General features: G+C 47.4%; 1 protein-coding gene across 2 annotated transcripts in view; it reads right to left on the bottom strand.

The window, feature by feature from the left end:
• Nucleotides 1–1,554: 1,554 nt before the first annotated feature.
• Nucleotides 1,555–14,568, bottom strand: part of KIFC1 (kinesin family member C1) — an 18,750-nt gene continuing 5,736 nt past the window's right edge. For both annotated transcript variants that reach the window (XM_069944313.1, XM_069944314.1), the window contains exons 7-17: nucleotides 14,008–14,185; nucleotides 13,726–13,893; nucleotides 13,523–13,645; nucleotides 13,320–13,436; nucleotides 13,021–13,194; nucleotides 5,172–5,339; nucleotides 4,939–5,077; nucleotides 3,373–3,512; nucleotides 3,219–3,292; nucleotides 2,493–2,568; nucleotides 1,555–2,114 (exon numbers count right to left, since the gene is read on the bottom strand). In XM_069944313.1, the coding sequence (XP_069800414.1) occupies nucleotides 2,070–2,114; nucleotides 2,493–2,568; nucleotides 3,219–3,292; nucleotides 3,373–3,512; nucleotides 4,939–5,077; nucleotides 5,172–5,339; nucleotides 13,021–13,194; nucleotides 13,320–13,436; nucleotides 13,523–13,645; nucleotides 13,726–13,893; nucleotides 14,008–14,185 (1,402 nt within the window). In that variant the 3' untranslated portion in view covers nucleotides 1,555–2,069. The remainder of the gene's footprint in view (nucleotides 2,115–2,492; nucleotides 2,569–3,218; nucleotides 3,293–3,372; nucleotides 3,513–4,938; nucleotides 5,078–5,171; nucleotides 5,340–13,020; nucleotides 13,195–13,319; nucleotides 13,437–13,522; nucleotides 13,646–13,725; nucleotides 13,894–14,007; nucleotides 14,186–14,568) is intronic.

Here is a 14,568-nt window from a genome sequence, read left to right as displayed (position 1 = left end):
TGTACTTCTGCAGTCTGTGGCCACCCTGGTTGCAGAACTACAACTCCCATCATGCCTCTGCTGGCAGGCCATGAAGGGAGTTGTAGTTCTGCAGCCTGTGGCCATCCAGGTACACTAGGCTGTGTGTTGGCATACTAGACCATTTTTTTTTCTCATCAGGAAATCCTGAAGGTTTTTCCTGATGGTTTCCTGATGGTAAAAACGGATTACTGTCAGGAAATCCTGATACTTTCCTGATGACATTTGAGGTCTCCTGATCAGGATTTCCTGACAGTAAAAACTGACACGGACGTGTGAATGGGGCCTAACATTTTACTATTTTTATTAGCAGTATAACTTTTTTTTTTGCAAACAGGTGTATTTAAAATGGCCGTATTGTGACTTTTAGCGCTTTTATTTTTTCATGTATGGGAACGTGTCATTTTTTGCACCATGATCTCGTTTTTTTTTTTTTCTTTAGATCAGACATATTGATCACTTTTTTTATACATAAAATGTAATTTAAAGCAATTTTTTTTTCCCGCTTTTTGTTCACGCCATTCACCGTGTGGGGAAAAATAATGGTTTAATAAAATAAATTGACGATTATGCACGCTATGGTATATTCTAATTACCTTTATTATTTTTATTTGTATGTATAAAATGGGAAAGGGAGAAGGGTGATTTTTACTTTTACTGGGGGAGGGGCTATGTGGCATTTTCTAAAACTTTTATATTTTTTTTACACTTTTTTTAGTCCTCTTAGGGGACTTTTACATCAATACACTAGATTGCATACACTGATTACTATACCATAGCATAGCAGGGATCAGTGTAATCTGCAATCTTCTGATAGAGGAGGTATCAGCAGATCGGACTGCACGGAGGTAAGCTGTATACCTCCGACAGTCAGGCAGTTGGGACCCCTGTAGAGATGCTCCTGTCACTTACACTTAAATGCCACGGCGTTTGAGGGGTTAATGGAGGGATGCCGCGCGATCGTGGCATCCTGCCATTGAGGCAGCCGGTCCTCACCCACTCTGAAGTGGGCTCAGCTCCTGAGCTTGCTTCAGAGCATGGCCCCCCTGGCAGGGCAAACATGTACGCCCTGATGCGCACAGTCCCAGGTGGCCGCCGGTGTATGCCCACCGTCCTTAAGGGGTTAAGAAGTTTGACAGAGATGGAAAAAAAGTGAATGCTTATGAATACATAGGAGCATAAAATTAGTGTACTCGAGTCAGATCATTCGGCATTCGAATACTGGGGGCTGTTGAAGTTGAATGGAGTCCTAGGCAGTCCTGAAAACCATGGATACAGCCATAAGCCAAATCCATGTTTTCCAGGACTCCCTAGTGTGCTACATCCAATAGTAACCAAATGGCAAACAATCTGGGCATGCAAGTTGCACTCATTGATACTTATAAACGGACATCAGAAGTTCATGGTGTGTGTATATAACAGCACACACACACACACACACACACACACACACACACACACACACACACACACACACACGTGAAGGGTATAGGTGTATGGGGGAACGCACACGTAGAATGATACACAGCAGAGATGTACAGGAAACAGCATATTTATTCACAGTAAAGCAAACATCATGGATATTTACATATGTACAGATACAGCTAGAAAAGATTCTGAAAACCATTAAGGATTACTAGTTAGAATACACAGAATGATTCAGTCTTTGTACACACTAATATAACACGACCGAGAAGCAACTACACAGTGAATGTAAGACACAAAGGCTTGCAGGTAAAAAAGAAAAAAAAAAAAAAAAAAATACAATAAAATGATAAAAAGCAGTAAATGTCCTAAGATCAAAATACTACTGATCTCTGTAATCCAGCACAGATGCTCCGGTGGTGCCTCGCTCTCTGTAGTTTCGCTCTAGACATTGTATTTAGGTTTTTTTTAATTGTAAAATGTTTTCTGCTTATGTTTTTTTCCCACTAAACTTGTTTCTATTTTATTTTTATTTATATATTAAAAAACAAAAAAAAAAAAAACATAAAAATTATATATACACAAATCTATAAAAAAAACAAGGTCCCATAGAACGCTCATTCTTCTCACTTCCGGTTTGCCCGTGCAGTTCCGATCACACATTCATTGACCTGAAAACAAATAAATAGAAGCACTAAAATCATTGTGTAACATGGCGGAATACAGCAAACTAGTCAACTAGATTGTAATATACAAAAAGGTTATTTTAACTGAACATTGGAGACTATTGTAAGCAGCCATCTTTGTCAGTTCTATCCAGAGAGAACATAGCAGCACAGCAGCAAGTGTACTTGGGAGAAATATTATAATATATATATATATATATATATATATATATATATATATATATATATATATATATATATATATTACACACATATCTATCTATCTTATTTTTTTTTTAAACTTTCCTTGTGTGGCAATAGGGGCCAACCACAGGGGACCCTTGCAATAGCTCAAAAGAATAACTGTACTTTCCAATATCTCACCTTGCTGGCAAAACGGAGAGAGTTGACGGACTCTGCAAAATTTTCTTCTAATGGGGAGATGTTAACAAACATTAACCTGAATGAAGAAAGGATAACGTTAGGGAGGGATAATGCACTGTATGTTCTGTGTATTTCCATAGATAAAACCCACAGCAGATTACAGTACAAGGCAGGTGGGTGAGATGTATTTAAAGCAGATGCAACAGGGTAAAATCTGCAGTGAACCTACAGCCACATGAAATGCTTTCTTTCAGAACCAGCAACTCTCCTGACCTCCGTTTGGGTGTGGGGGTTTTGCAGTTCAGTTCCATTGAAGTGAATAGAAACGAATTGTAATACTCCACACAACCCAGGGGTGGTGCTGTTTCTGGGGGGGGGGGGAAGCACTGCTTATTCAAATCCTGGATAACCCCTTTAAAAACCCCTCCATCTCCAGTCTTCCACCTGATTAGACTTCTGTGGAGACCCGCTGACTGGCTAAATGGGGCCGACACTTTATGACCCAGTTCCCGCTCAGACCAGGAAGCAGTTGGGGGAGCGGGAACCGTAAGCCAACAGCGGACACCAACGTTGGAGCTGTGGAGGTAGGTGCATGAAGATCGGTTCAGCCACCTCCTCCCCTGGCGCCACACACATCTCCTTTAGCATAAGAGGGTCCTTCTCCCCTTGAAATATAAATTATGATTACAGAGAGGATAGAAACCATAAGAAGAGTACAGGACTCACACTTTTGAGTTGCCCCCCAGGCTGTTCTGCAGCAGGTATGTCAGCTTACTGTTACGATACGGTATATGTGCATCCTGCCGATAGAAGAAAGATTTCCCGTCAGATTGGGGACAGAGGAGGCCTGTACACCCCATTCATTGGAACAAGTGCTCACCTTATTACACAGCGAAGTAATGACCATGCCCAGTGTAGAGAGGGATGTGTTAATGCTCTGCGTCTCCTTGAGTCGGTCTCCTGTGGACAGAGAACGGTCAAGGCGCTCGCTGCCGGCAAGATCGATTAGACTGAGGACGGCTAAGGGCAGAAAACAAAGCGGCTCAGGAGAAGAATCACAGCTACCAGTCAGGGTCCGATCAGACAAAGCTATTTTTAACGATTAACGATCACAAACGAAAGCTTTGGGGAACGACCTGTAATCGTTCAACATAACACACAGAATGATAGTCGTTAGATATGACAGTTACTATGATGGTTTACTCCTGCTGATCCCGGCATAAGAATGAACAGTGTACATTTAAGCAAGATATTAAACCCTTCCCGTCAGTAACATGTACGTTACCCCACATACCCCGTGCAGTAGGAATGTACATATACATTCCTGACTGAAGGACTACTGATGTGTGTGGGCCAGCAGCAGTGAGAGCGGTCCCGCACACATCAGTGTCCGTGGCGGGAGGTATTAAGAGGCAGCTGCGTCTCATTAACCCCTTAAACGCCACGATCTATAGCAATCGCGGCATTTAAGGTGCTCAGTGACAGGCAGGGGTAAGCCTCTTACCTCCGTCCTGTCGGTTCAGCGATCTGTGCAGAGTCTGCTCTCAGGCAGGCTTTATGCATTGATTGCCGAGAACACTGATCTATGCTTTGCTATGGCATAGCATAGATCAGTAAATTTTACAGTGCAAAAAAACACACCAGGATTGCTGATTTTATTAAATTATATATCAGAAGGGGGAAAAAAAAAATAAAAAATAATAATTTCTGTTACACCAACATGATATTAATAAAAACTAAAGATCATGGCGCAAAATAAAATCGCCATGGCTTTTAGAAGGTGGGGAGGAACATTGCATTAATTTGAACAGGACTTTTGCGCATCAAAGGGCTCTGTCTTGAAGGGGTTCATGATGATTTTAGGGTCAGCTTCAAAGATTGACATGCCAACATTTTTTTTCAATCCTTGCCTGCGTACACACTAAAGTTTACGTTCAACCGTTTTTTCACAGGACAACCGTCACGTTTAAAAGGGCCCTTATTGTCCCGGAAACGCGACCATTTGCACCCATGTGACCTTGAGAATGAGGCCCCCCCCCCCCGCGCTCAAACTGCGGTCAGGTGTGCGCAGTCGCACTACAGATCCTCCTCCTAGCCATGGGAACGCCATGGCAGCCGAATGCTGTACACTGTGCCATACAATAAACAAAGTTGTAGTACACTTGTGACCACTGCTCCGTTCTGACAGGAGACCCTTGAGATCGGCTGACCATCTTAATGGCTGGCCTGCACACTTTCCTCAGCTTAAAGGGCTCTCGCTGTATTGGGTATTCTAGCTTTCAATCCAGCTCAACTCCCTTCCCAGCATTCAGAACATACGCATGCTCACCTAAACCAAGCGTGCATGTGGCGATCAGAAGAGAAAGCTCAGCCAAATTTCCACATCTCTACCTAATCATTACAGGTCTCCCGCACCAGCAAACAGGGTTTACAACCCCAAACTTACATGATGTCCGCACATCTCTGAGACTGTTTTCTCCCTCGATTTTCAGCTGAAACACACTGTGGCTGCGAGACGACCGGTCATTGAGGGCGGTTTTCGCCACCGAGCGGTTTGTTTTTGCCACGCGGAGAAGTTCATGCACCTATGAGATAAGAATTGGCAGATATAAATCCATGAAACATTGCAGCAGATATCCTACAATGAGCGGGACTAGTTATGGCAGACATCACCCTTACCTCCTCAACGCTGGAAACATCCACATAGCGCAGATTGGTGACATACACCTCATTGCTGGAGGAGCTGACCTTACGGATGTCATACTCCTGCTTCTTGTCGGGTCGGTTCACCAGCAGATCTCTCAGCGTCTCGTTGTAAATCTCCAGGAAACTCGCCTTGAACTTATACTGTGGGGAGACAAAGTTTCAGCTGACTGTCAGCAGTCTGGAGCCATGTAAAGCCCTGAATGTGGTGTCTTCACTATACAACCTGCACAACCAATAAAATAATTGTTTGGTCTCCCAGATGCCACCGGGACAAGTGTCCAGGAGGCTCAATTTCCTAGGTGTCAAGTTGCTGTTCAAGCTACAGCTGTCAATCATAGCTGTGAGGAGGAGTCAGGGAAGAAAGCTCCCGCCTCCTGAACACTTGTCATGGAATCTGGGAGATAAAAGACGTTAACTGGTCAAGCAAATTGCACGACCTTCACTCAAGATATCGTTCTCCTCCCCAACTTCTGCAAAATGGCTGCAGATTTATGCCCATACGTCAAGTGCTGCAGCCTCTACAGCTCTGGCAAATAAAGTGTCCCTGTTACACAAATGGCAAAAAATTTATAGTTGGTCAGGATCAGATACCAATCATCATTAGAAAGAGCTGGGAGAAGTGCTCAGCTAGGTGCTTCACTCCATCTCACAGTTTCTTTTGTCTTGCTGCAAGAGACAGGCTCCATTGACAGTTTAAGGCAGGGATGGGGAACCTTCGGCCGTCCAGCTGTTGCAAAACTATAATACCCATCATGCCTGGACAGTTTAGGGATATCATCTGCAGTCAAAGATTGCAGTGAGTCAGGGAGTGAAGCGCTTAGCAGAGGTCTTCACCTTATCTTTTCTAACAATCAGTTGGGGGTTGACCATTTAGGCTTGGGCTAATCAAAACTTCTGACATGTCTACATAAGGTGGGGTTCACACTACGGAATTCTCGCAGATAAACTGTGGAATTCCGCCAGCTGTACGCGCTCACGGACGCCGGCTCCATAGACACCAGTCTATGGGTCGGCTGATTCCGCCGAAAGAATTGTAACGTCAATGCGGAATCAGCCGGCCCATAGAATAGTGTCTATGGGAAGGGCGTGGCGAGCCGTCCATGAGAGCAGACGTGCACTAACTGAGCTCCCACTCCTCGCAGCTACATAAGCGGCCCCAGCTACATTTGCACACCCCATCGATGGGCATACGACCAAGGAGAACAACCCGATCTACCCCCCAACACCCCGGACCCGGTACCCGTCCGCGGACGCTCCTCCGGTACCTTACAAGGAGCTGTGATCCCACTGCGGTACGTCCTCCCATCCGGCAACCCGGGACCGGGACCGGTCCATCCCTCGGTGTGGGGAACGACCTTCCGGACACCCCGCTGCGCTCTGTGCCTCAGCCCTCCTCCCGTCACCTGCTGTCTGCACTCCCCGGCGGATCGGGTGAGTCGCGGCCTTTCGCCCGGACGCCACGTGGTGAGGCGCCATCTTGCCTCCCTCACACGGAGCAGCCACAGGCGGGAGCAGCGGTCAGTCCGGCACCCGGGGTGGACGAGCACCTTCTTCAACCCCCGCTGTGCCCTGAGTCTCGGTCTTCCTCTCAGCACCTCTCTCCAGTGCCTTCGGACAGGCAAGGTAAGCCGCAGTCCCCTGCACGGACATCACGTGTCAAGGTGCCACTTTGCCTCACTGATACAGCACAGCCCCTAGCAGGGAGAACGGCAGCAGAACTATTAACCCCTCGGGCTCTACACTGCTCTACACTGCTACTCCTGCCCCATCCTCACTTCACCATACCTTGATTACTGACTGTCCCCTGGGAAACGCACCCCCTGCAGTGGGGATAGATATTGCAACCTCATCGGGTGTCTTAAAGGGCCAGAGTCTGTACAGTATGGCGTCCTCCACAAAATCTCGCCGCGCGGACAAAGCCCTCATGGCTACGCATACCATGGACCCAGATTGTACTAGGGCAGTTCCTGCCTCTGCCCGACAGTCCCTTCACAGTGACAAAACATTGCTGCACCATGCTGACTCAGACTCTGATGCTTCTTGTGCGGGCCTCCGCTCCCAAAATGATGTCCGGGACCTGATCTCTCAGCTTCCCACTAAACGAGACTTTCAATCCCTGATATCGGAGGTCAAAGAGGCCTTCCGAAAAGAGCTGTCGGAGGTCAGGAAAGACATTCGCCATGTTTCAACGCGAGTGGAGTCACTGGAAGACGAGCATGATTCCACCCGCGACTACATCTGCCATCTACAATCTACCATTTGCTCCCAGACAGTCGTCTTAGACAATATGCAGAGGCACCTGGAAGATTTGGATAACAGGGGCAGGAGATGTAACATAAGAGTCAGGGGCTTACCGGAGGCCACACAGGACGATGATCTGGCTTCGACACTAGAGGGCTTATTTAACACCATCCTGGGGGAACCACCGTCCCATAAAATAAAGCTGGACAGAGCTCACCGGGCCCTTAGGCCGAAACCTGCTTCAGGACCCCCCAGAGACGTCATCTGCTGCTTGCACGACTACTCGGTGAAGGAGCGCATCATGACTAAAGCCCGTATGCTTCGCAACTTTGATTTTGATGGGGCCCCCATTCAACTTTTTCCTGATTTGTCCTGGGTCACTCTGCAAAAAAGGCGCCTCCTGCGCCCCTTGCTAACCGCCCTGAAGGATCATGATGTACTGTATCGCTGGAATTTCCCCTTTGCCCTGTCAGCTAGGAAGAACGGACGCTCTGCAGTCCTGCGTGATCTGTCGGACCTCCCGGGCTTCTGCGACACCCTAGGAATCCCGGTCCCTCAGATTTCAGACTGGACTGTTGCCCCCCCGCCTCCACCACCTCCACCGGTGTGGCAAACGGTCCGTCAGAAGAGGAGACGTAGACGCTCTGAGAGATCTCCACCGCTACCCAATATGGAGGGTAGTTGCCCTACCTGAGACGCTGCTCTGCAGCAAATGGGGTCCCTATGATGATTCCCCCTCCTGGTTTCTAATGTCCTTTCAGTAGTTTCTGATCTGCTATCTGGGCCTTCCAAGTTATTAGTGTAGTTAATTCACATAGCTGTGGGGAATAGGGTAGCACTCGTTCTGTTTCCCTGCCGTTATGCTCTGGTGGAGTCTCCTTCCCCCCTCATGGAGCTTTCTTTATGCAACCCCACCTCTAAGTTTACATTCCCTCATTGGGGAGTATCCCTCCCATAGTTGCTTTTGCTCCTATCCGAGTACTGTTACTCAGGATGCTGGGCCGTGTGCCCTGTCCAATCTTAGGATGCTGTTTTGTGTTACTTTTGTTTACGTCTTGTATCTGTCCTCTCCCTTGTCCTCCCTTTTGTGTGTTCCCTGGTGTTTTCTCCCTAGGTCGTGGGGTACTGACTTTATCCTGGACTCAATTGGATCCTCCTTCAAGGGTTCCTGGCCTGGCTATCGGGGTGCGGTGAGTTTCATTACACTTTGGTCCACCCTCTCTCTTTGTCCCAATGATTAATTGTGTATCTTTTAATGTAAAGGGCCTCAATTCCAACTCTAAGAGGCGCTTAGCTCTGAGGGAACTACGTAATTTACAGGCTGATGTGGCTTTTTTGCAAGAGACCCACTTTGATAATACAGCCAATTTTCGCTTTGCCAGGCACGCTTATCCAACGGTGGTGTCGGCCTCTAAAGGCAACAAAACTGCTGGGGTTGCTGTCCTGTTCTCCCGCTCTTGTCCCATTCAGATCTCCTCATCCTACTCTGACCCTGGCGGGAGATTTGTAATAGTAGAGGGCAAACTGCAGGGTACAAGTATCCTTTTCTGTAACATCTATGCCCCTAATAGATCTCAGATACCCTTCCTCCGTAGGGTCCTCTCCCGCCTCTCCAGGTATCCTCCTGGTCCCAGGATCGTGGGAGGTGACTTTAATCTCTCCTTTTCCGAGACCATGGACAGACATTCGGTCTCAGGCCGGCCTATACCAATCGAACAAGTAAAACTCTCCCTGGAGTTCCGCAAACTGATTCGTAGGCACCAATTTTATGACCTTTGGCGACTAGACCACCCTACGGAGCGAACCTATACATTCTTTTCCTCTCCTCACAACACCCACTCACGTATCGATTACTTTTTTGGTAACGTCCCTACAGTCCGCCTACTGCGTGGTGCCCACATTGAGCCTATTTCTTGGTCGGACCATGGCCCAGTTATGCTTACGTTAGCCTCCTTTCTTGCCCCGACTCGCCACTGCCACTGGAGGCTAAATGAGAGCCTCTTAAAGAACCAAATCACAAGAGATTCTATCAAGACCGCCATTATTGACTATTTTCGCACTAATGACGGCTCCGTGTCCTCGGAAGCCATCCTCTGGGAAGCCCATAAGGCTGTGGTTCGGGGTCACTGCATAGCCCTAAGCTCGCGCCAAAAAAAAGACGCCCGTGCACTTATGGACACCACCAAAGCGGAAATACAGACCTTAGAACGCCTTCTTAACCAACGCCCCTCCCTTGGGGTCCTGCGACGGTTGACGGCAGCCCGAGCTAAATTGAAAGACCTTTCCCTTCATAAGGTTGAGAGGCTTCTCCTTTACTCTAAACAAAGATTCTACGAGAAAGGAAACAAAGCCCATACCCTCCTTGCTCGTATGCTCAATGATCGCTCTGCTGCTCAGTCCCCGCAGGTCCTCAGGAACGGACAAGGTAATCTTACTTATAACCCAAAGGAAATTTCTAATATCTTCTCTGACTTCTATTCTAAATTGTATTCCTTGCCCTCCACTCTACCCTCAGACCCGGGTTTGCGCTCCCAACGCATTAAGGATTTCCTAGCAGGTTGTAATTTACCTTCTCTTTCAAGTGAGGCTCTGGAGGAGCTGAATGCTCCGGTTACGACAGAGGAACTCGCAGAAATTCTTAAATCCCTTCCGTCGGGGCGCTCCCCGGGGCCTGATGGCTTCACATATCTTTACTATAAGACTTTCCCTGCTGAACTAACCCCCCGCCTTCTTACTCTCTTTAACTCTTTCCTACAAGGATCCTCTATACCCTCCTCTATGTCCCATTCCTATATTACTCTTATCCCTAAACCTGGTAAAGATCCCCTAGATTGTGCCAACTATAGACCAATCTCCCTCTTGAACTCCGACTTTAAGCTATTCACCAAACTGCTGGCCACCCGTTTGGGTAATTGGCTGCCTTCCCTAATACATGCAGATCAGGTGGGATTTGTCCCTGGTCGACAGGGAGGGGACAACACTAGGCGTGTGATTGATGTCATAGACGCTGTGAACCAGCAATCCAGTGAGGCCCTTATTTTAAGTCTGGACGCAGAAAAGGCGTTTGATCGCCTGGGCTGGCCCTTTTTGTTCGAGACACTTTGCTGTTTTGGCTTCACCGGACCTTTCTTAACGGCAGTGCGTGGTCTTTATTCACGCCCCACTGCAGCCCTTAAATTTCCTCATATGGTGTCCAACTCATTCCCACTTTCGAATGGCACCCGGCAGGGCTGTCCTTTATCACCCCTACTTTTTGTTCTATGTATTGAGCCCCTGGCGGCTGCCATTCGGAACTGCCCGGACATCAGGGGAGCCTCCATTAGAGGAAAAGAATTCAAAATCATGCTGTTTGCTGATGATGTCCTCCTCTCCCTGTCTGACCCTGTGACTACTCTGCCTAACCTCCATGCTCTGCTGACTAAATATGGCACATTATCGGGGTACAAAGTGAATACCTCTAAATCAGAGGCTATGCCACTTAACATACCTAGCTCTACAGTCTCTCTTCTGTCCTCTACCTTCCACTTCCGCTGGACCTCCTCCTCTATTAAATATCTCGGGATCCGCCTGACACCCACATATTCCTCCCTATACTCAGCTAATTTTCCCGGTTTGTTTAAAGACATTAGATCCCTACTTGCCAAATGGTCCTCACATTACATCTCCCTTTTGGGGAGGATTTCGGCAGTCAAAATGACCATCCTTCCTAAGGTTCTCTACTATTTTGAGACCTTGCCGGTACGTGTCCCTCTCCAGGAGCTCAGAAAGTTACAGAAGGACTTACTTAAATTTATTTGGGCCTCTAGGAGGCATCGCATACCTAAGTCTGTACTGTTGCGAAGTAAGTCGCTTGGGGGACTTGGAGTCCCGGATCTTGTTCTGTACTACTGGGCGTCCCACCTGAGACATGTGCCGGCGTGGTCCTCCTATTTGGCATTTAGGAAGTGGGTTGAGATTGAGAAGATTTGGTTGGCCCCGTCCCACCCCAACTCCTTCCTTTGGCACGTCTCCCCCCCTAGCTCATCCCACCTTCTCCTGCTTGGCCCTATTAGATTCACGATGCACATTTGGAATACCTGTGCTGCTAAATTTGGCCTCTTCTCTCGCTCCTCCCCGCTTGTTTCCTTCCTACTATTTCCAGCCTTTTCTTCAGGTTTACAATCTCAAACTGTTCGAACCTGGGGTTCCTTACGACTTTTTCAGTTTGCAGACGTTGTTGACCCTCTCACTCGCACCATACTGCCCTTTGAAAAGCTAGTGGACAGGTTCCATCTCCCGGCATCCGAACATTTCACTTACCTTAAACTGAGACATTTTATGCACTCCCACCTAGGATCCCTTACAGTATCTAAACCCACAGCCTTTGAACAACTGGCTAGATCTGGCACATCTACCAAGGGATTGATATCTGATATCTACCGTATTCTAATGTCCCCGGTGGGCGATGAACAGGTTAGACATACCTATATGGATAGGTGGGAGAATATCCTCCAGAGACAATTACCTCTGGAGTCCTGGAGTGTGGTTTGGAGCAGGGCAGCAACCTCATCTATATGTACAACGTATAAAGAAGTGCATTATAAAGTACTTATGTTCTGGTACCACACACCGGAGCTACTCCATAAAATACACAGTAGTATTTCCCCACAATGTTGGAGATGCCTGGGAGCTGTCGGTACTCAGTTTCATATTTTTTGGGACTGCCCCCTAATTCAGAGATTCTGGGGAGAGGTTTGTGCTCTCTCTACTACGGTTCTGCAGGCGGAAGTACCTAAAGACCCAGCGGTGTGTCTTCTCAATCTTTTCCCTAAGAGACTGGGTAAGAAATCTGCCAAATTGTTATTGACGATCCTCACCGCGGCAAAAACCCTGATTGCCAGGAACTGGAAACGCACCTCCCCTCCCTCTATGGATTGCCTACAATCTAAAATCAAGGAATTGAGATCCTTAGAGAAGTTGACTGCAATGATCAATAACAACATCTCAAAATTTGAATCTATATGGTCTCCATGGGACTCCTACTGTGGCCCAGATCCTACTTGACGTGATCCTAGGTTCACCCCCCATCCCCCCCCCCCCCTTTTTTTTCTCCACACCTCTTAGTTTTTTCTGTTGTGTCCGATGTCTTCCCTCCCTGTTATTGTGTTCATTGTTTCATGTTTTGTGTCTCATTATAATCAGTTGGGATAATGTCCCGTTTCTCTCTTCATCTTATACATGGTTATCCGATGTTTATTACGTTATTTTATGACTAGATACCTCTGTTATCCTGGGATACTCTGTTTCTGGCTTCTTTTTGTTTCTGTGTATTACTTTTGGTGTATAAATGTAAAATCTCAATAAAAATACAGTTAAAAAAAAAAAAAAAAAAAAGAATAGTGTCTATGGAGACAACGGAAAGGCGCGCGTCCATGAGCGCGTACAGCCGGCCGAATTCTGCAGAGTTTATCCACGAGAATTCCGTAGTGTGAACTCACCCTAACGATGCAATTTTTTTAAAGTGACCAGGAAACAATACCATTTACTTGAATGCATAGCTTCTAGTCAGAAGGTGTTTTGATTCAAGGGAAACCACCCTTACCTGCCAGCCTTTGGACTTCAGTTCTTCTGCACAGCTGAAGATCTGGCGGATAGCTCTGGGGATCATTCCCATGGTGTCTACAGAGATATTTTCCGGACCCTCCATGGTGTACGTCTTCCCGCTGCCTGTTTGGCCGTATGCAAAAATACATACAGGGTATCCATCGAGGGCGGACTAAACGAGAGAAAGCAAACATAAGCAACTGTAAGACACTTTAATATTCTGAAATAAACCCATCTGGTTACAGCAACATAGCCACAGAACGGGCCGCAGGTAGAGAACATAGCAGCATGACCGACCTGAACCAGCAAGGAGATCTCCTCAAACACTGCCGCCTGACTGGCGCTGGGAGGAAAGATGCAGTCAAAGTTGAAGTCATATTTCACAGACTGGTTTTTATCCCGACCAATGTGAGACTGAAAGCAAGAAAACATTAAAAGTCAATAAATGACAAATAGAAGACTCCACCATGTTCTCTCTGCAGCCTGACTGACAGACTCACCTCCTCAGTCTTAGTTAGGACTATGGCCTTCTCATCATTGGGAGGGAACACAATACTTCCCGCAGGTAAAGGCTTCTCTGATGTCAGGGGCGGCCGCACTCTGCAGAACACCCGGATGTTTCCCTGATTAGGAAGGGATAAAATATTAGATTAAGTCTTAACACACAGCACAATGGGCCCACAGACCTACCAAGACCCCGTACCTTAAGCTCCTGCACGGTGTTGTGTAGTTTCCTCCGCTCCGTCTCTAGCGTGTATATCTGAGTGTCTTTTTCGGTCACTTGACGTCTCAGGTCACTGATCTCATCGCTTTGGTCTTGTACGCGAGTCTCAAGTCTTCCATTCTCCGACTCGAGGCAGATGACCCGGCCCTACAAGGTTTAACCAGATATGGTGAGTGACAGGTTGATGGAAGACGACATCTCCCACCCTGCGGCAAGTGAGGCCGAAGATAAGAGGGCGAGGGGTGGGATACGCCAGCTTACCTCTTTGTCCTTTAGCTGCTGGGTCAGGGTGTGATTTGTGGCCCTCAGCTCCGCCACTGTGCTCCTCTCCACAGCAAGCTCAGACTCTAACCTCTGGGAAAGGTCACCGAGTCTCTGCACCTCTCTCTCACTGTCCGAGAGCTTACTCATCTCCGCCTGCAGCCTGGCTTCAACGGAGCTAAACATGGGGGCAAACAGAGGAAAGCTTAATGTGTAAGTAGCCCTGCTGACATAAGGCAGAGAGATCTCACAACTGTGAGCAGAACTATTAAGCGTACCTATCATATAAACAATCTACTGACATGTCACAGGTTTGTATCGGTGGGGTCCAAGTACCAACACCCCTGAGTGTTTCAGCGCCCGCCTTTTTGCCCCTTCATCTCTGCTCTGACTGGCACAGTAGGGGTGGATGCAATTATAATGGAGCCTATGAAACTTCTGGCTGCCATTTTCATTCCTCTTTCTATTGCTCGGTCACTTCTCCCCCTTCGTTCTAATGATCGGCAGGGGTCTCAGCACCCAGATCCCCACTGATACAAACTATGTCACTATGACATGTCG

The sequence above is a fragment of the Dendropsophus ebraccatus genome, chromosome 10, assembly GCF_027789765.1.
Source record: "Dendropsophus ebraccatus isolate aDenEbr1 chromosome 10, aDenEbr1.pat, whole genome shotgun sequence".
In the NCBI taxonomy this organism is placed as follows: domain Eukaryota; kingdom Metazoa; phylum Chordata; class Amphibia; order Anura; family Hylidae; genus Dendropsophus; species Dendropsophus ebraccatus.
Note: the sequence above shows the minus strand (reverse complement) of the source record. Positions and strands in the feature narration are given on the sequence as shown.